This window comes from Phytophthora cinnamomi (genome assembly GCF_018691715.1).
Source record: "Phytophthora cinnamomi strain GKB4 chromosome Unknown Contig7, whole genome shotgun sequence".
Classification (NCBI taxonomy): Eukaryota; Oomycota; class Peronosporomycetes; order Peronosporales; family Peronosporaceae; genus Phytophthora; species Phytophthora cinnamomi.
In genome coordinates this window covers 756867-778707 of record NW_027150940.1, presented here as the reverse complement: position 1 = coordinate 778707, position 21841 = coordinate 756867, and the positions used below count along the sequence as shown (strand labels likewise).

At 51.9% G+C, this 21841-nt stretch overlaps 1 protein-coding gene across 1 annotated transcript; it reads right to left on the bottom strand.

Moving 5' to 3' along the window:
- Positions 1 to 3201: 3201 nt before the first annotated feature.
- IUM83_11084 (uncharacterized protein) lies at positions 3202 to 3632 on the bottom strand (the record flags this gene model as incomplete). The annotated part of the gene is made up of 3 exons (XM_067935626.1): positions 3202 to 3206; positions 3336 to 3361; positions 3445 to 3632. 3 exons carry the CDS (start codon positions 3630 to 3632, stop codon positions 3202 to 3204), a joined length of 219 nt encoding a protein of 72 aa, XP_067798759.1.
- Between the last annotated feature and the right edge of the window lie 18209 nt (positions 3633 to 21841).

Here is a 21841-nt window from a genome sequence, read left to right as displayed (position 1 = left end):
ATTGGCGAGGTGCTGAGTAATGCTGCTGACGCGTTTAAGGTTGCCAGGACGCAAGCCGCAGACGACCGAAACGCCAAGATATTAAACTGGCTCCATGAGATTAAGGAAATGTTGAAAGCGCAAACTCGGCATTCAGTACTCTCTTACAGCACTTGACAAATCAAAATGTCAATCTTAACAACTAATTGCCTTCTACAATCTGAGGTTTGTCGCAGATAATTTTGGCAATACCGTCCCGCTATATCTTTCCAATCTCGGGCTGCCTTGCATCCTGAATTTCATCAGTATTAATATCGTCCACTTCATCTTCCACAAAACGAGGAATGCTTGCCGAGTTTCGGTAGAAAATCATGAGGTTATGCAAAACAACCGTGGCAACTACAAAATCAGCAGATGCGTGAGGTGTCTCTTGGCTCATAACGCCTTGAAGCATTCTAATTCTTCCTTTCCAAATTCCAAACGTACTCTCGACTGGTATTTGTGTCCTTGAGCGGTGGAAATTCAAAGTTCGTTGACGATACGATAGCCTACGTCCTACTTCCAGTTCGTCGCAAGGCACTATGAGGCCAGGAAGCAAAGCGTAACATGCATCACCAATAAAATGAGTTCTAGCGGGAATGGCATTGTAGAGGGTACGCCTAATGACGCTATACTTCCAGCATTTGCTGTCAGACGAGGCACCAGGTCGCACTTCAGCAATTAGAAATAAGCTGCCAGTGGTAACGAAAGCCTGCACATTTAATGCGGGGTAGCACTTCCTTCAATATAATCCATCAAATTATCAGGGCGGTCAGTTCCAATCATATAGCCGCCCACGGCACCAACAACACCAGGGTATCCTTGTTGCACTCCAAAGCCGTCTCCTATTGCTTTCCAGTCTCGACGTTCGCGTGAAAACGAAATGACACGATTGACCGCTCCCTTCAAACGCCAACAACCTCGGTTGTACTCTCCTTCACGTAGCTTCACGACATACCACTTGCAGCACCCATTTCACGGTACCCTCCCATCGAGTCCAAAAAATAAAGAGCAGCAGCCACTCGCTTCTCAAAAGAATGTTTCTTCGCTTTTACTTCAGCGAATTTAACGCCATGGTCACGTAAAAGGTAGGCAATTCGAAGGAAAGTCACTCTCGTGCAGAGAACATTCCCTTGGAACCAACCTTCATATCTACCTGACTATTGCATAAGTGCAGGCCAGTGACAGTGAATACTTGCGTATTCGGGGGCATGGTGGATCTTCAGATTCCTGACCCTAAAGAGCCGCGACCTGAGCGACAGTTGAACATGCTGCGACCAAAACAACCTCCTCCTCTTCTAGCCTGGCGGTCATCTCTAGCTACCCTCACCCGTATTCACCTCCAGAAGCAGGAGACAAAAAAAACACTATCTCCCGTTGTCACGTTGTAAGACGTGTAATTTGGACAATTAGGAGACGAAACACTCCGAGTGAAAGTGGCATCTCCATCTCCAGCTGCGTAGCAAACACGCTCTTAGTGGCATCATAGAGGTTGAATCAATAACTGCACAAAGATATACTACACTGCTCACTCCGGCCCAGCCGTAGCATGACTGTTAAAGTGAAATATAGAGTAGTGTTCGGACGTCATTGCTGCCGGTGAATTGAGCGTGTAAGTGAGTATTTGCTTTGATTCTACAGGAAGTTTATCGATTGATAACAGAATTGTATCCTTTTCATTCCCCAGCGTCGAAGGAAGACGAAATCGAGCGCGGTCAAGATTTTCCACGTCGACAGTCTAGCATATCTTGGTTGTTGTCAAATATGAAACGACCGAGTCAGGCGCCGTGAAGTGACCGCCAGGAGTAGCAGCGGTGCGTTGCCACCGCCACTGTCCGCGTCTGTGACCTGGAGGCAGTTGACGACTGCTCCCGCCGCTGTCTCTTGCTCGAAGCGCAACACCAGGAACTCGAACGAGCTCCGGTTCGGGAGCGTTCTGCTTGCTGCACCAGCCGCGGCTGAACCAAAATCTCCGCTGTTGCATTAACCGTCTAGCGACAGATCGCTCCTCGTCATCTAAAGTCCGCAAGAAAGTACTACATGATGAAGAACGCGCTACACTGGTAATTTCCAACAAACAAACGTATTGATCAAGATAGGTTCGACTGAACTTGGATGAATAGAGTCTATACTAGATCCTTCACCAGTTTCTGTCTCTTTTCTCTCAGAATTGTGATTTCCTCTGCAAGGACTTCACGAATGCTTGCGTTGGCCTCGCGATCGCGGCATTCATAAAGATATCGGATTCGATCGCCCAGAATAGTGTGTCCTCCAGCGCAGCGCTCTTTTCGTCTCGCGCCAGCCTTTGTTGTATGTATTGCGCTCGGTTAGCTTCTTTGATCACCAAAACACGTACGTTACGCTCTGCTTGTGTGTTGCAAGAGCAAACCTCCACGACTCATTTCCAACGTTCCGAATTGCTTTAGCAGCGTCATTTCTATTCTTGCGGTTTGTGTCTGATTCAGTTTCACGTTGCGTTCTATGAGTGCCCTCGTAGAATACGTCTTCAGGCAGATCACGATTCACAGGACCAACCAATTTACGTTTTATCTGCAGGTCCAAGTGGATGTAAAGAGCATCCCGCCGTCTATTACAGTACTTGTAGAAGTATTCGTCGTTGGTCCCAGACACAGTAAAGCGGATGTGGGCCGGGCAGCAAGCTCCATGAGAAGACGCCCAAATTTGACGTAGCCGCTTCGCTAAGTGCTTCGCTGTGCTCGCAGGGATGATGCAGGTGGGGTCCAACGCAGGGTGGGTCAAACCAAAGCTATCAAACTCCTCAATGGATGTGCTATCTAAGAATGCAGCACAGACAACCTACCCAAACCTCTCCACCACTGACACGGATGCACCTAGATCGACACGCGTACGTTGGTAAAAAAAAAAAGAGCAATAAATCGAGCAGGCTCGCGATTGCAGAACAGGATATTAACGAGTCTGGACACTAAATTTGCTTCGACCCGGGCTCGTTACGCTGCTGCACCTTTTCTGCAAAAATTATCTGGTAGATCTTGTCATTCCCCACTTAAATTAATGCAGTAAAAGGATACGTTTCATTTACGTCGGCATACCTTTATTTTTGCGGCAGTAATGGATTTCATCCGGCTTCTTCTCATTTGCATCTACACTGACGATGATGGCAAGCATAGGGGACGTGGATGATAGTTTCCGGAGCATGTGTACCTAGCCTAAAGATTACACGTACAGCAAATATGTCAGATTTGAGTGTAGCTAGGGATGCAAATTAGATAACAGATAGAAAAATGCGATAAAGTTTCTACAATAGATGTGTTCTACTGTCTACGTAGCCCAAGTACATGTATCCTTGTAGGTATCGTCATTCCTGATCATTCCAGCAGTTACCATGAGTCTCAACAACAACAACAGGAGCAACAACAGCGACAACAGCAGAAGAACGAAGCGTACCTTTTTCCTGCTGTTGCGAAATCATCGCTGATATACGCGACCAGCTCGACACCAAGAGTCGACGCTGCGACGAACTGACCCGTCAAGTCAACATGCTCCAGGTCTCCCTCCGCCGCCTTGTTCTTGACGGCCCCGAGCTCGACCGCGCCGACGACTACGATGCCGATACTGAAGATGACGACAACCAACGCACCCCGGAGATTGTCGCGCCATGGACGAGTCGAAATCTGAGTCAGATTCTGATTCTGATCAATTCAGCCAATCATTGAACGGTGAAGAAGGAGTCATACCTATCAGACGAACGGTTCGATTTCTGATCGGGGATGGTTCCAAGAACAATCCTCTCGATACAGAGTGGGGGATGGGCTGTGCCTCGAAGGTGTAAAGGCAATTGCTTTTGCCCCTTCCTTTCAACCCCGAACGACGTGGATTACGACTGGAGAAAATCTATCTCTTGTACAATATCCGAGTGCGAACGACAGGTATTAGTCAGATTAGAAGCGTCTATATGCAATAAAAGAGATCGATCACTCAGCTAATTCTTCCCGATTGACAACGCTTCATGAAAATGTTAGTGTAAAATGATTGAAATGCAAGAGAACATAACTCGATTATGGGTGTAGCCACGAGTGAAAATGCACAAAAAACTAAGCGCCTTGGAGACGCTGCTACTACGAGCTACTCATTTGATGCACTTGGTTGAGGTACAGAGAACACCGGTTATAGTGGAGGTGTTTGGTCACGAACTCCCGAAGCCCTCTTATAGATTTCTTGCTGTTATAAGAGGGAACCTATTATTTAACATACAAACTACTATTCCGCATGGGGTAGGGGGAGAGGAAACCTATCATTTTAACATACGAACTATTATTGCGCATGACAACAACCTATCATTTGAACATACAACTAATATTCCGCATGATAGTACGAGGAGGTTTGGCACTTAGAGGTGACTGCCACTCTCCTGGTGGCGTTGATAACGCTGGTATCCCGCAATCCTTGGGCAAATATATCTGGAGCTGTTGCGCCACTACTAGTGCCTCGCCGTGCGAAAACACTGTCACTCGAAGACTACTTGCTTGTGTCGTCTCTCGCTCGGGTTTGTTCTCAACAGCACCTTCAACAGCGACGTAGCTCGGCGCGCTCAACGGATCCAATAAATCTAATCTAGATATCAGCAGTTCTAGATCTCCATGCTCCGTTTCTCTAGTCGGTTCACTGTCACGCTCTAGGCTAGCGTTCATGCTCGTTGACACAATCCTAGTATGAAGCAGTGTCGAATTGTCGCCTCCGAAACAGCGTTCCACGCGATGGAGTTTGTTCTTTTCGTAAAGAGCGAGGTGCTGACGCGACGACATCATTGTTGTACTCCTGATAGATTTTAAAAGTGAGCCCCTTGTCCCCCACTCCTCTTACAATGTGTGGTTTTGGTTTGGCGGGGGAGCTCTCTTACACTTCCAACCTAATAGCCGATTTGACTTGATTTTACCATGTCACGATTCGGGATTTCACGGAAGCGCTCTAATAGTCGATTTTCTCGTATAACCGGCGCCACTATAACCGGTGGTCTCTGTACACCAAAGATCTTGGCCATCAGCAACAACATCAGCTGTTGGCTTTGGGCATCGCGGGCACCTTGACTACGGGCCAGTTCTAGTTGAAACTGGAGTTCGCGAGCCTCGCGCGCCGCTTCCCGCTCTTCGCGTTCACGGCGAGCCTCAGCATCTCGAGCAGCTTGATGCTTCTTCATCATCATAATTACTCCGAGCAAATTTGATTCCACCCCGGCGTTTCCGCGCAAAGTATATGAATCCACCTTATCCATCATTTTGTCAAGACAAATACGCCGTTGGGCTGTTTGGCTCAGCAAGGTGGTTCAAGTGATACCCGAGTCACTCACTCTTGATATTCTGGTAGAAAGTTGCGCTAACTGCGTCGGTGTTAGGCCGGCCCTAGCACTTGCGGATAGAGCCGCAGTCGTGGACGTTGCGACCCGGCTAGAGGTGGGCCGCGGTGGTGACGGTGTGCTGGGTCCCTCCGCAACAGTAACTCGCTGGGGAGTTGGTGCATCTTCATCATGCACACTATCGGTCACTGGAGCGCCACCAGCGCCGTCCGACTCGCTCGAAACGGCTTCAAGTCCGTGGTCAGCGTCGCCAAAACTGTAGTGGGTCTAACTTGACTCACTACTTTAGCTTACACGTTGCGCAACGTGTATGAGGAAGCGTAAGTACTTAGTAAGTACTTAGGTTAATTATATTTGAATACACAAATATAAGTTAAATAAAAAGGGATTCCAAGTGACTTAGATTAGGTAAAATGAGAACTGTATTGCTTGTAAATTGATCTTCCTCTAAAATCTGCTAAAAACTGTTTATCATCTATGAAAGGGTTGACAGCGGCTGGCTGTCAGAGCCCCGCTAATATGCATGACTCTGATTGGTAGAAAGATGCTGCTTTCTACCAATAGGATCTTTGGGTATGTGTGGACCACTCATTGTGGTGGTCCACTTCAATGTATCTATTGGTGTGTCTTACACCAAGGTGAGGAAGTATCCAAAACTTTTAACAGATAACCTATCTGTTAAATTCACAAGTGGCTTGCAGCCACTTGTGCGTGTAACCTCGTTACACCATCCCCCCCTTAAGGTTAGACGCGCGGGGCCTCCGCACGTCAATCTTCGAAATTGATTATTCGTCAATTCTCCGCGTTTGGAGAAGAAATCCGCGCTCATTCAACGATGAGCGCGCGTCAGAAGAAGTCCACAAAGTCGGTGGGGAGTCATCTCTCCATCGACGACTACTTCGAACGCCAGAAGGCGAAGTACGGCGACGTCGTCGACTTCGACGACGACGATGAAGATATGGAGGGCGAGGAGGACTCGCCCTCAAAGCGTAAAGACTCAGTGTCGAGCGAATCGCTCGACCCTCACGCCAAGAACGTTCGCCCGCGTGAAGGGGACGAATCGGACGCTTCGAGTTCGAAGCGTTCGCGTACTGAGAGCGATACCCCACTCGCTTCCGCTGGGACTCTCAGTACTCCGCGCGCTGCGCCTGCAGCGCGCGATCCATGGATGCCGTCCGCGTCCGAGATCGCGGACCGGTATGGGAGCGGTACCTCCGAATGAGGTGCCGCTGTACGTATCCAGCGCCATCAAAGATGACGCTGTGGCTGCCGAGCTGCACTTTGATGCGGAAACGCATCAAAGGCGCGATTACTACATCGGACTCTTTCATGAGCTCCGATGGTTTCAAAGCAAGAAGACCTCTTCTCGCAGCAAAGTGCCCGAATGGCAGGCACTTTGTCAAAGCTGGAATGCCTTTGTTGAAAACTTCAACAAGAGGCCGAGTGCTTACCGTGATCGGATTAAGCAAGCGCGTGATCGCTTCGTGACGTACTCGAAGCGTGGAAAGCTGGAGCAACTTCATGTTGCTGCTGAGGAGGCAAATGTGCCGTGCGCTGTGCCCGAGGGCTTTCAGTGCACGAAGTGCTTTCCAGGCGCGGTCCGCTTGAGCGACCGCGACCTGAACGGGTACACGTCGTTCCGTGTGCCCGAGAGTCTCAAAGAGCTCCGTGCTAAGTTCTTAGCACGTGAGGGTTCGGGCGCTGGCGAAGATCGCAGCGCTCGTGTTACTTCCGCTGTGCCAGCGCGTACTGCTCCTCGTACGCCCTCACCATTTCCGGAACGTCCTCCAGCAAGACGTTCCGCGGCTCCCATGTATCTCGATGGGGAGGAAATCCTCTCCAACGAATACGAAAACGAGCCCCTTGAGGGTTCGTTTTCGGGATACTATGGTCAACAATCCGCTCAACAATCCAGCGGGTTGAGCCGCGGGCGTCACGGATCGGCGGTGGCGGGGGTGGAAACACGCCCCGGGTATGATCAGCCCCGGGCTGATCAGTATGCGCTTCTCCACGACCGGGTGACCGTCGTGGAGCGTCTGCAGGGCGCTGAGTTCGCCGCCCTGAAGCAGGAGCTGGCGAACCAGAAGGCCCAAGTCGCGGCGGTCTCGCAGACCGCCTCGAATATCCAGGTCGAGCTGGGGACCCGGGGGAAGGGGTTGCTCCAGCGCATCCGCGCGCTGGAGGAGAGGCTGCTCGTCGCCGAAGCCAAGTCCTCCGCTTCTGCCTCGGCTCCTGCCGAGGCTTCGGGTCAGCCGAGCTAGATGGCTCGTGCTGCAGGTATGGCTTCGGCCGTCCGACGTAAAAGGTCGGATGGAGGCGCATGCTAGACGGTATGTCTAGCGTGTATGCGTTGCCGTGCCGTGCCAACACAGTGAACGGCCCGATGAAGCGCGGAGCAACCTTGCTTGCCCCGAAATCCGAAACTGCATGTCTAGGCAGGTTTTGTGTAGCTAACAAAACTAATGAACCAACTTTAAATTCATTTGTGTTGCCTCTGCCCGCATTGTCTGCGTTCAGCTTCTGTTGAGCAACAGAAGCTGCTATTGTGTCTTGGACAAACCGAATTACGGCTTGTCTTTTGGTGATGAAACTGATTGCATCCGAGCTGAAGTCATTCAGCTCGCTCTCCGCTAGAGGCCCGGCCTCTGCGTGGTTCTTTGCGGTGTCTGCGTCCTGCGCAGACCCGTGGTCGTTGGCGTAACTGTTGGGGGAGGCTGCGCCCTGCGCAGACTCATGTGGTTGGTTCATTGTTGCAGCTGACACTGTGCAAGTGTCAGTGGTTTTCTGCGGCTGCTGTGTTGCAGTCGTAGATCCCCCCACTTAAAGTGGGAGCCATCACTCCGAGTAAGCTCGGTAGACGTGGATGCCGCATGGCATTCACGTAGAACGGTGTATGCCCTGTCGAGGCATGCATTGAGTTATTGATGGCAAACTCTGCCATCGATAAGCACTCGCTCCAGTATTGGAACGAGTGAGCGTAGCTCTTCAAAATGTCGACGAGCACGCGATTCACGCGCTCGGTTTGACCGTCCGTCTGCGGATGATCCGCAGTCGACATTGAAAGTTGGCTCCCAAGAAGTGTAAACACTTCTTGCCACAGGTGCGCTGTGAAGCGCGGGTCTCTGTCCGACACGATGTCGGACGGCATGCCATGGTATTTAAACACCATGTCGACGAACAGACGGGCCGTCTGCTTCGCGGTCACTTCTGCCGGCACCGCAGCAAGATGTACCATCTTGCTGAAGCAGTCTACAAAGACCACAACACCGGTGTTCCCTCCGCTATCCGGGGGAAGACCAAAGATGAAGTCCAAAGACATGGACTTCCAACACTCCGACGGAGTCGGTAGTGATTGCAGTGGAGCCTGCGCGAATGGCGCAGGCTTTACGCGTTGGCATACCTCGCAAGCACGGATGTACTTGCGCACCCACTTATACTGGCGGTGCCAGTAGAAGTCGCGCGTGAGAAGGACGTAAGTCTTCTCACGTCCGAGATGTCCCGCAGACGGGGCACCATGATACTCGTACATGATCCTGAGGCGCTGGTCATGGTCATTTGGCACGACAACGTGATCCGCGTTGTCGTCGACTGCATTGTAAAGCAGTAGTCCGTCGTGCACACGAAAGCGGTGTGCACGCGCTCGAAGGTGTTTGGGCAACTTCTAACGAGCCTTGTCTGAAGGTGTTGTGCCATAGGCCAACAAGAGTTTCGCGTCCGCATCGTGCGCGTACGCGGCCTTCACATCATCCAGCAGAGATGATGTGGGTTTGCTCGATCGCATGGCGTCAATGGCATTGACGTCAACCGCTTCTGCATAGTCCGGCCGACGTGATAACGCGTCGGCCACTACATTCAATCTTCCGGGTTTGTATTCGACCCGGAAGTTATACTCCGCAAAGAATTAGAGCCATCTCGCCATTCTTTGTGATATGTGTGGCGACTTCACTGCAGCGCGCAGTGATGCATGGTCGGTGTAGACCACAAACGGTCTACTTCCAAGTAGATACACTCGGAACTTTGCGAGTGCGTATTTTATGGCAAGGCGTTCCTTGCCATGCACCGGATAGTTGCGCTCAGCTGGCTTCAGCTGACGCGATTGGTAGTAGACGACACGATCACGGCCCTCGTGATCGTGCTGCATCAACGCGCATCCGATCGCGAAATCGGATGCGTCACACACTACGTAAAAAGGGCGATCTTGGTCAGCCACTGCCAAGATCGGCGCCTCAGTCAAGCCCCGCTTGACTGCATCGAATGCCTTTTGGCAATCGGGTGTCCAATTCCACACAGCTTCTTTCTTAAGAAGTTGCGACAGCGGGCGGATCTTGCCCGCATAATCCTCCACGTACTTGCACAAGTACGTGGCCAAGCCAAGGAACTGCCTCAGTTCCTTGACACTTGAAGGCGTTGGCCATTCATTGATCACTCTGACCTTTTCCGGGTCAGGGCGAACACCATTCTTCCCTACGAGACACCCGAGGACGGCTATCTCGCTCGCCCCGAAGATACACTTCTTCAGGTTCGCGTAGAGCTTATGCTTTCGCATAAGCTCAAGTAGCTTCCGGAGATGCACCCTGTGCATCTCTATGTCGGTCTTCCCGTCCACAGCTCGGCTGTGGATGAACACATCATCGAAGTAGCTCGGTGCGAAGTCGCGCACCGAGCGCAACAAGTGCGCCACGCACCTGTTGAAAGTCGCAGGGGCATTCTTAAGCCCCTGTGGCATTACTAGCCATTCCCAGAGCATGCCGCTTGGCGTGCTCACTGCCGTGAGAGGGATATCGCTCTCACGCATTAGGGTCTGATAGAATCCATCTCGGAAGTCGAGAGCACTGTAAACGGTGCTCCCGGCCATCGAATAGATGATGACATCTTTTCGTGGTATCGGCGTCTGCGCTGGTACCGTCGCATCGATCAGCTTGTTGTAGGCATGAACGATGCACCATCCGCCATGCGGTTTTTTGACACAGAACGTCGGAACACTGTGCGGGGACTTTGATTCCCGCACTTGTCCTGCTTTACGACGACGTTCACTTGCTCTCGCGGCAGTGGCCACTGCCGCGTGACACAGTACTTCGTGCCCGGCACGAGATCAATCTCGTGCTGAATGCCCTTATCCTGCGGAAGCTCCGCAGGAATCTCTTCCGGGAGTACGTCTTTGTACTCCCTCAACAATTCGTAATAGGGACTGGACTTCAGCGAGTCCCAACCTTGTTCCTCGAAGCGCTCTCGCTTCGTCTTCGCACTGAGAGTGTCTTCACTCTCAGTGGTACTTCCCATGAATAGCTGCCTCAGCTCTTCGCTCTCGCTCGCCGTTCTTTCGCTGTCCGAAAGAACGCAGACTTGCTCGATGCGTCCATCGTGCAAGTCGCGCGTGAAGCGCTTCCAGCTCATGGCTGGAAGCGAAGTCAACTCCGACGCCGTCGTCGGAGGACTAGCGAGTTCCATCTCACGATACTGGAATCTAGTATCGGTGCGCGTTAAGACGCTTAGCGTCTTGACATTCGGCGTCACCGCCGCAGTCTGCCCAGCAGATTGCTCTTGTTGCGTCTCAGTCCCGGACCGAGACTTGCGCAGCGTTTTCCGCTTGCGCCGTCTTCTTGTTGTGCGGAGCCGGGCTCCGCACAGTTGTTCTTCTGGTCCAGGCCCGGCCGTGGACAGTTGTTCGCTGGCGGACCCTGTCTGCGGGCGCGCGATATCAAGCCCGGCTTGATCGCATGGCGCTTCGTCGTGCAGCCCGGCTGCACGACAGCATCCAAATTGCGTCAGTGCGGTACGTTTGCAACCGTCCGCACTGTTTGCAGCGTCAACTCCCGGAGTTGACACGCCTTCGTCACCTCGACGCCATTCATTGGCGGAGCCCCTCGTGACCGAGGGTGCGTCGGCTCCCGGAGCCGACGCGTCGTTGTCGACCTGACCTCTTCGGGTCAGGGACTGTCCCTTACACGCTTGAACGTGGGTATTGGTTCCCGGAACCAGCACATCTTTTCTTCTGACGTCGGCAGCATTGCCGACGTTGGTCTCACTTGTGCGCGCCCTCGCGCACTTCCTGGACACTCCGGGACAGCAGCATTAAGCGCTGTCTCGACTGGTGAGCCGCGCGCACCTGCTGGTGCGTGCGCTGCGGTAACAGGGCCATCGCTCTCTGTTCCGCTGTCGCGTCCAAAGCGCACGAGCGTGCGCTTCTTCCAGTCTATTACCGGATCATGCCGTGCAAGCCGCGGCATGCCCATTACCACGTCGAACTTATCGTCCAGGTCCAGGACGATAAAGTGTTCGACAAACACTCGTTGTTTGTACGAGAAGCGCACGTTCACGACGCGCTTCTCGGTCTTCACGATGGCACCTGTTGCCAGTCGTACCTCCAGAAGACTTCGAGGTACATTTACCTCCTCGAAGTCAAGTCTCGACAGGCTTCGTAGTCGAACAAAGTTGTTCGACGCGCCTGAATCTACCAAAGCTCGAAGAGAGTCACTCGCTCTCTTCGAGTAAACCTTCAAGATGACTAGGTTCGGCCTGTCATCTTGTTTCTTGCAGGGAGAGCTGGTCTCACTGGGGGCTGCAGTCCTCAGTGTCGCGTGCCCGATGTCGGCACGCGCGACTGCATTACCAGTAGGGCGCCCCGCGCCTACTGGATGTTCGCGTTTTTTTGTTGGTCCGCGGCGATGCCTAGCATCGCCACGACAGCCATCATTGTAGTGCACGAGAGCCGTGCACTCCCTGGCAAAGTGACCGATCCTTCCGCAACGGAAGCATCGTACATTACTTCCGTGCTGCTGATAACCAGCAGTTGTTGCGTTCGAGAGGTCCATTGGTTCCGGACCTCCCGGCCTCGCTACCGGGCGCGGTTGCGGCCTCGGCACGTTCACATGCAGTTTAGCCTGCCGCAGGCTAAACTCTTCCTGCATGGCAAGAGTAATCGCAGCTTCGAGAGTACTCGGGTACTCTCGGAAGAGATAGGTCTTCACAGGCCCATCTCTAAGCCCCTTCATAAACGTGACGACCTTGGTCGCCTCGTCAATCGGGTTAGTCACGATATTTGATACCAAATATCGTGCGCGCTGCGCGTAAGCATGGACGTCATGCTTACCCTGCTGAAGGTCGAGGAACTCCGCCCTCGACCGGAACTCGTTTTGCGGGGGCTCAAACGCTTGTTTGAGCTCCTCTTTGAACACTTCGTACGTGCTGAAGCACGTAGGATCGGAGAGTCGGCGTCCATACGCCCAACTCCTTGCGCGTCCGCCAAGGCCGGACATGGCGAACGCGACCTTCGACAGCTGGTCGACAATGCGTCGAGCCGCTATGGCTGTGTCGAGCTCGACAAGCCATCGGAGGAGAGGTTCGCCCTCTCTTCCCACGTAATTGCTTACGCTCAACTTTAATGATTGAGCACGCGGTGCCGTCCCTGACGACGCCGTCACTGAGGAAGCACCGTCACGCTGCTCCTTCATGATTAACCCCAGAGCAACACCATGTTGCTCCGTCGGCGATAGCGTACGCAGCATCGTAGCTATCGCCGCCTCCCCAATGACTGTTGACAGTCGTTGGAGGGCTTCCCACTCTGGGTCAGACAGGTGGGGCAGTCAGCGCGTGCAACATGCGTTGCAGGCGTATTGGAGCTCTCCATGGGCACCTCCGTGCTCATGTGGTTCTCGGCTCCGCGTTCGTACACCGCGTACGAACGTCAAGCAGTCGGTCGTTGGACGGACTACAAAGTGCTACCAGGTGTAGTGGGTCTAACTTGACCCACTACTTTAGCTTACACGTTGCGCAACGTGTATGAGGAAGCGTAAGTACTTAGTAAGTACTTAGGTTAATTATATTTGAATACACAAATATAAGTTAAATAAAAAGGGATTCCAAGTGACTTAGATTAGGTAAAATGAGAACTGTATTGCTTGTAAATTGATCTTCCTCTAAAATCTGCTAAAAACTGTTTATCATCTATGAAAGGGTTGACAGCGGCTGGCTGTCAGAGCCCCGCTAATATGCATGACTCTGATTGGTAGAAAGATGCTGCTTTCTACCAATAGGATCTTTGGGTATGTGTGGACCACTCATTGTGGTGGTCCACTTCAATGTATCTATTGGTGTGTCTTACACCAAGGGGAGGAAGTATCCAAAACTTTTAACAGATAACCTATCTGTTCAATACACAAGTGGCTTACAGCCACTTGTGCGGGTAACCCCGTTACAAAAACCGTCACTGTATGAATCCCCTTCTGGTTCCAGATCTACTTCTTCTGAATCGTCGTCGTTCAGTGAGCTAACTGCATAGCGGGCCTAGATTCTCCTGAAGGCTATCTTAGCACGCTTAATCTCCGAAGGGCAGTCTGGGTCCCCTGTAGGCTTCCACTTGTTCTTCAAGGACATGAACTTGCGGCTAAAGCTGTCTCCATCCCGCTCAGGCCATTCAGAAGGTAGGTGAGCGTTGTACGAGGACGCAATGTTCGCCCATTGCTCAGATCCGAAAGGGAGACTTGATTCGACTAGGGCTAGCATACCTATTGAGGAACGTTCGGTTTATACATACAAAGCCAGTATGGTCAAAATGAACGTACAATCTATTTCGGCGGCACGGAAGTTCTTCCCTTTTGTCTTTTTCCCGGTGTTAGCCATGACTAATGAGTGTTGAGCGTATTGTCGAAGTTATTGGTGAGACGCTGGCTGAAAAGTGGCGTCTGCACAGAGTACTACATGACAGGGGCCATCGTCCTCAAGTGTTGAGCGGCAGGGGGGGGGGGGGCAAAATGTAAAATACGCAACCACAGTCCTAAGAACTGATGATAGGTGTGAATTCAGCATTTGTGTTAGCATAAGTTTGCTCAGACGTGAAAGTCGTCTCACCGTCGTTTGTGTCACCTTTGTGCGACGTATGTGTCATCACTTGTCCTTCACATGTTCCAAGACACATGTGAGGCTTGAGTGATTTTTGGAAGTCACCCATTTTCGGACAGTCGCACGCCTCGTCCGTGCGCTCAGATACAAGCTGTAATTAAGATCAAAAATCTTCTGATTACTCATTAGGCGCATGTCCTCAGTTTTGAAACTAGCAGTTCAAAAGTTAACCGGAGCGTTCTTCTATACCGCAAGGGAGTGGGGATAACCAATGCTGACGGGATGCTATGGCGGACTCCGACAGAAGATTTGAGGATGTGTCTGTATCCCCAGCCGAAAGTGAAGATTTTGAAGAGACCCTTACACGACGGCATCAAAGCACAAGGTTGCGAGCTCGTCTTCGCAAGACCGAGATACTGGAGTCCAAGAATAGCACAATGAGGTTGATACAAGAGTTCATACGTCTTCCAGCGACAACCGCAGCAATGATGATGACGATGTTCATCAGAGCGATGAGGATGTGGAAACGAAGAATGCCTGTCTGGTGATAAAAGTGGGGAAGCGATCCCTGCGACTCAAGCAACGGTGCTGAACGCATCTGTGACCATGGTTCATCCTGTCAAATCCATCACAATGCAAGAAGCAAGACGAGTTCTAGATGGCCTTGACAACGCCCGGTTTGCAGTGGTGAACAACAATAAATATTCGTCGCGTTTGAAGTATACTTCCCGTATTGCTTGCACAGCTGAAGCTCGCATTCAGAAGATTGCTGAAGTGGATTTTTTTGTCGCGAAGTGGTATGCACACTTTGATTCCAGCAGCAGCAGACGTTAGTTCGCACTGTTGCCCGTACCATGATTGGACAGTATGGACACGGTTTTGTATTTTGAGAATTTCCGACGAATCTAGGCCTGCAGCGACCCTCGCTGGGGCGTTAGAGGTTTTGCGATGGCCTTGGATTGAACACGATCTACTTGGGCAGCAGGGTCTATCTGAAGCGTTTGTATCATTACAGTAAACGTCGCGGGTCGTTGACGTGACCGAAAACACACTGAGGCAGGAAGTCGTTCTGCTACTGCTAATTTTCGCAAACATTAGATTAAGTCGCTTACTCTTGATTGAAGTGATCGAAAATGGACAAGTGTTGGGAGCTACAAGTGGCACATACGAACTTCACGTTTGTGGATGGACCCTGGTTTCATTTGACACTTTCGGACTTCGATACACGGAAACCCACAAGTATCAGCAGAAGTTTTATCCGATGTCGTTCATATGTATTGTCCGCACGGAGACCGCTTTTGCGTACTCGCGACTCTTTACGGTCACTAAAGAGCGTTGCGAAGAGTTTTTTTTTTTGTGGAACGGTAAGTCTTCACTATGGCTCGATGGATCACTCAACATTAATTGCCAACGCGTTTTGCGAGATCTGGTCTGGCATTAACTCCTGAATAGCCGGTCCCATCTTCACCGTAAAGCACGAGAAAATAAAGGTTTGCTCATCAATACCGAACGCTACAACGACATTATCTGTAACGGAGTTACACACACAAGTGACAACAGTCACTTGTGCATGACAAAAGTCACTTGAGCATGACAACTGTCACTTGTGTATGACAATTGTCACTTATGGTTTAACAGATAAATATATGTTAAAGGTTTTAGATACTCCCTCACATTGGTGTAAGTCACACCAATTGATACATTGAAGTGGGCCACTACAATGAGTGGTCCACACATCCCAAAGATCCTATTGGTAGAAAGCAGCATCTTTCTACCAATTAGAGACGTGCATATTGGCGAGACTCTGACAGCCAGCCGCTGTCAACCCCTTTCATAGATGATAAACAGGTTTAGCAGATTTAGGAGGAAGATCAATTTACAAACAATACAGTTCTCATTTTACCTTAAACTAGCTACTTGGTGTTCATTTGATTTACAGTATACTTGTGGACTCAAGTATAATTAATTCAATTTATTAACAAACTCCTACGCTTCCTCATACACGTAGCGCGACGTGTAAGCTAAAGTAGTGAGCCAAAGTAGGCCCACTACATTATCAAGCCACAACTGAACTATTTATGTGAATCAAGATCGAAGGAGCAGTTTGAGGCATTGTCAGAACTTATCACAGGGAACTGGACGACCCTCGGTGAGCTGCAGTACGCCCAGTGGTTAGAGGGTGAGTATCTCACATAGCGTTGGGATTTGTAGTTTGCTGCACCAAGCGAAACTCCTGGTGTTGTCTCAAACCAAAACCCACTCGAAGCGCACCATCGAAGGATAAAGGCCACAGCACTATTTCACCTCCGAGCAACAACAGGGCATGTTCTGGCTGGAATACTGCCGAAAATACTAGTGGAATGCGCATGTGACATCAGATCAGAGTCCATTCGGTATTTTTCGCCTGGACCAGTGACTGCAGAGCTTCTTGTTCAAATCAGGCAGCATTGTATTGAAGGCATTTATTATCCAGCACACAAGCGAAAAACCCGTAATGCTATTACCAGCATTACTGTGTACTATTCCAACGCAGACTACTACGTTGTTCGTGATGACAACCTAAATGGTCTAAGGATTGACGCTCCTGCAATAGAGCGCCCTCCGAAGTGAAGGCGTGCCGCAGTGTGGCAACAGAACGTTGGCCCAGGAGATGAGAGAAGGTGACCGTCATCCAAGACGAAGGTTTCCGAGAAAGGGGCGGCGGCTAAGACCGGAGTCAGGCAGGGTCGCCGGGTTGATCGGGCACTGGTCTCTGACTCCACGATCCAGCGAGTCAGGATCGGGGACCCCGATCTCGGGCGCAGTTCCAGCACCCCGATCCAGCCGGCTCAAGATCGGGAAAAACTCAATCTAGGACCACCCCTTTCCAGGAATCATAAATCAAGTTGAAGGTAGGAGACACGACAGGCGTAGGGATAGGTATGTAACCGAAGCTTAGCAAACTTCAAGGTAGTCAGTAGACAGCATAGGATAGAATAAGGCTCAGTCCCGAATTTTCTTTGTAGCACTCTACCGGATCTACTTCCGTTGTGTCTCAAGGGCCACCAAGCGTAAGCAGAGGCGTACGGAAAACCCGGCTTCCCGGCGCTTGGTGGATTCGGGCACTCACCTTACTCAGACGTATGCCCAATAGGAGGGATACATTAAATGATACCGTTGCAAGCGTGCCACGATAACCGCGCGCCCAGCGAAGAAACGTGCTGGCACGATAATCGCCGCACACCACACCGCGTTGGGGATATACTGACGCAAGCCCAAGGAAACGCCGGTCACGATAACCGCCACACGCCCCACGAACGTAACGTCAACAAGGAACACTTTTGGTGTTTCAGCTTGATTGCCTGTCCCAAGTCGCCGCCTGAGGTGCGCTACTCAAGAACCGGAGAAAATGCCCGACGTGACCGCTATTCGGACGCGTTAGGTTTTTGTGAGGACCACTGTAGTGGGTCTAACTTGACTCACTACTTTAGCTTACACGTTGCGCAACGTGTATGAGGAAGCGTAAGTACTTAGTAAGTACTTAGGTTAATTATATTTGAATACACAAATATAAGTTAAGTAAGATAGGATTCCAAGTGACTTAGATTAGGTAAAATGAGAACTGTATTGCTTGTAAATTGATCTTCCTCTAAAATCTGCTAAAAACTGTTTATCATCTATGAAAGGGTTGACAGCGGCTGGCTGTCAGAGCCCCGCTAATATGCATGACTCTGATTGGTAGAAAGATGCTGCTTTCTACCAATAGGATTTTTGGGTATGTGTGGGCCACTCATTGTGGTGGTCCACTTCAATGTATCTATTGGTGTGTCTTACACCAAGGTGAGGAAGTATCCAAAACTTTTAACAGATAACCTATCTGTTCAATTCACAAGTGGCTTGCAGCCACTTGTGCGTGTAACCTCGTTACACCATCCCCCCCTTAAGGTTAGACGCGCGGGGCCTCCGCACGTCAATCTTCGAAATTGACTATTCGTCAATTCTCCGCGTTTGGAGAAGAAATCCGCGCTCATTCAACGATGAGCGCGCCTCAGAAGAAGTCCACAAAGTCGGTGGGGAGTCATCTCTCCATCGACGACTACTTCGAACGCCAGAAGGCGAAGTACGGCGATGTCGTCGACTTCGACGACGACGATGAGGACATGGAGGGCGAGGAGGACTCGCCCTCAAAGCGCAAAGACTCAGTGTCGAGCGAATCGCTCGACCCTCACGCCAAGAACGTTCGCCCGCGTGAAGGGGGCGAATCGGACGCTTCGAGTTCGAAGCGTTCGCGTACTGAGAGCGATACCCCACTCGCTTCCGCTGGGGCTCTCAGTACTCCGCGCGCTGCTGCTGCAGCGCGTGATGTCAAAGCTCAAGACTCTCCGCGCGCTGCACCTGCAGCGCGCGATCCATGGATCCCGTCCGCGTTCGAGATCACGGACCGGTTTGGGAACTCGGTACCTCCGAATGAGGTGCCGCTGTACGTATCCAGCGCCATCAAAGATGACGCTGTGGCTGCCGAGCTGCACTTTGATGCGGAAACGCATCAAAGGCGCGATTACTACATCGGACTCTTTCATGAGCTCCGATGGTTTCAAAGCAAGAAGACCTCTTCTCGCAGCAAAGTGCCCGAATGGCAGGCACTTTGTCAAAGCTGGAATGCCTTTGTTGAAAACTTCAACAAGAGGCCGAGTGCTTACCGTGATCGGATTAAGCAAGCGCGTGATCGCTTCGTGACGTACTCGAAGCGTGGAAAGCTGGAGCAACTTCATGTTGCTGCTGAGGAGGCAAATGTGCCGTGCGCTGTGCCCGAGGGCTTTCAGTGCACGAAGTGCTTTCCAGGCGCGGTCCGCTTGAGCGACCGCGACCTGAACGGGTACACGTCGTTCCGTGTGCCCGAGAGTCTCAAAGAGCTCCGTGCTAAGTTCTTAGCACGTGAGGGTTCGGGCGCTGGCGAAGATCGCAGCGCTCGTGTTACTTCCGCTGTGCCAGCGCGTACTGCTCCTCGTACGCCCTCACCATTTCCGGAACGTCCTCCAGCAAGACGTTCCGCGGCTCCCATGTATCTCGATGGGGAGGAAATTCTCTCCAACGAATACGAAAACGAGCCCCTTGAGGGTTCGTTTTCGGGATACTATGGTCAACAATCCGCTCAACAATCCAGCGGGTTGAGCCGCGGGCGTCACGGATCGGCGGTGGCGGGGGTGGAAACACGCCCCGGGTATGATCAGCCCCGGGCTGATCAGTATGCGCCTCTCCACGACCGGGTGACCGTCGTGGAGCGTCTGCAGGGCGCTGAGTTCGCCGCCCTGAAGCAGGAGCTGGCGAACCAGAAGGCCCAAGTCGCGGCGGTCTCGCAGACCGCCTCGAATATCCAGGTCGAGCTGGGGACCCGGGGGAAGGGTTGCTCCAGCGCATCCGCGCGCTGGAGGAGAGGCTGCTCGTCGCCGAAGCCAAGTCCTCCGCTTCTGCCTCGGCTCCTGCCGAGGCTTCGGGTCAGCCGAGCTAGATGGCTCGTGCTGCAGGTATGGCTTCGGCCGTCCGACGTAAAAGGTCGGATGGAGGCGCATGCTAGACGGTATGTCTAGCGTGTATGCGTTGCCGTGCCGTGCCAACACAGTGAACGGCCCGATGAAGCGCGGAGCAACCTTGCTTGCCCCGAAATCCGAAACTGCATGTCTAGGCAGGTTTTGTGTAGCTAACAAAACTAATGAACCAACTTTAAATTCATTTGTGTTGCCTCTGCCCGCATTGTCTGCGTTCAGCTTCTGTTGAGCAACAGAAGCTGCTATTGTGTCTTGGACAAACCGAATTACGGCTTGTCTTTTGGTGATGAAACTGATTGCATCCGAGCTGAAGTCATTCAGCTCGCTCTCCGCTAGAGGCCCGGCCTCTGCGTGGTTCTTTGCGGTGTCTGCGTCCTGCGCAGACCCGTGGTCGTTGGTCTAGCTGTTGGGGGAGTCTGCGCCCTGCGCAGACTCATGTGGTTGGTTCATTGTTGCAGCTGACACTGTGCAAGTGTCAGTGGTTTTCTGCGGCTGCTGTGTTGCAGTCGTAGATCCCCCCACTTAAAGTGGGAGCCATCACTCCGAGTAAGCTCGGTAGACGTGGATGCCGCATGGCATTCACGTAGAACGGTGTATGCCCTGTCGAGGCATGCATTGAGTTATTGATGGCAAACTCTGCCATCGATAAGCACTCGCTCCAGTATTGGAACGAGTGAGCGTAGCTCTTCAAAATGTCGACGAGCACGCGATTCACGCGCTCGGTTTGACCGTCCGTCTGCGGATGATCCGCAGTCGACATTGAAAGTTGGCTCCCAAGAAGTGTAAACACTTCTTGCCACAGGTGCGCTGTGAAGCGCGGGTCTCTGTCCGACACGATGTCGGACGGCATGCCATGGTGTTTAAACACCATGTCGACGAACAGACGGGCCGTCTGCTTCGCGGTCACTTCTGCCGGCACCGCAGCAAGATGTACCATCTTGCTGAAGCAGTCTACAAAGACCACAACACCGGTGTTCCCTCCGCTATCCGGGGGAAGACCAAAGATGAAGTCCAAAGACATGGACTTCCAACACTCCGACGGAGTCGGTAGTGATTGCAGTGGAGCCTGCGCGAATGGCGCAGGCTTTACGCGTTGGCATACCTCGCAAGCACGGATGTACTTGCGCACCCACTTATACTGGTGGTGCCAGTAGAAGTCGCGCATGAGAGGGACGTATGTCTTCTCACGTCCGAGATGTCCCGCGGTCGGGGCATCATGATACTCGTACATGATCCTGAGTCACAGGTCATGGTCATTCGGCACAACAACGTGATCCGCGTTGTCGTCGACTGCATTGTAAAGCAGTAGTCCGTCGTGCACACGAAAGCGGTGTGCACGCGCTCGAAGGTGCTTAGGCAGCTTCTGACGGGACTTGTCAGAAGGCGCTGTGCCATAGGCCAGCAAGAGTTTCGCGTCCGCATCGTGCGCGTACGCGGCCTTCACATCATCCAACAGAGATGATGTGGGTTTGCTCGATCGCATGGCGTCAATGGCATTGACGTCAACCGCTTCTGCATAGTCCGGCCGAAGTAATAACGCGTCGGCCACTACATTCAATCTTCCGGGTTTGTATTCGACCCGGAAGTTATACTCCGCAAAGAATTAGAGCCATCTCGCCATTCTTTGTGATATGTGTGGCGACTTCACTGCGGTGCGCAGTGATGCATGGTCGGTGTAGACCACAAATGGTCTACTCCCAAGCAAATACACTCGGAACTTTGCGAGTGCGTATTTTATGGCAAGGAGTTCCTTGTCATGCACCGGATAGTTGCGCTCAGCTGGCTTCAGCTGACGCGATTGGTAGTAGACGACACGATCACGGCCCTCGTGATCGTGCTGCATCAACGCGCATCCGATCGCGAAGTCGGATGCGTCGCACACTACGTGAAATGGGCGACCTTGGTCAGCCACTGCCAAGATCGGCGCCTCAGTCAAGCCTTGCTTGACTGCATCGAATGCCTTTTGGCAATCGGTTGTCTACTTCCACACAGCTTCTTTCTTAAGAAGTTGCGACAGCGGGCGGATCTTGCCCGCATAATCCTCCACGTACTTGCACAAGTACGTGGCCAAGCCAAGGAACTGCCTCAGTTCCTTGACACTTGAAGGCGTTGGCTATTCATTGATCAC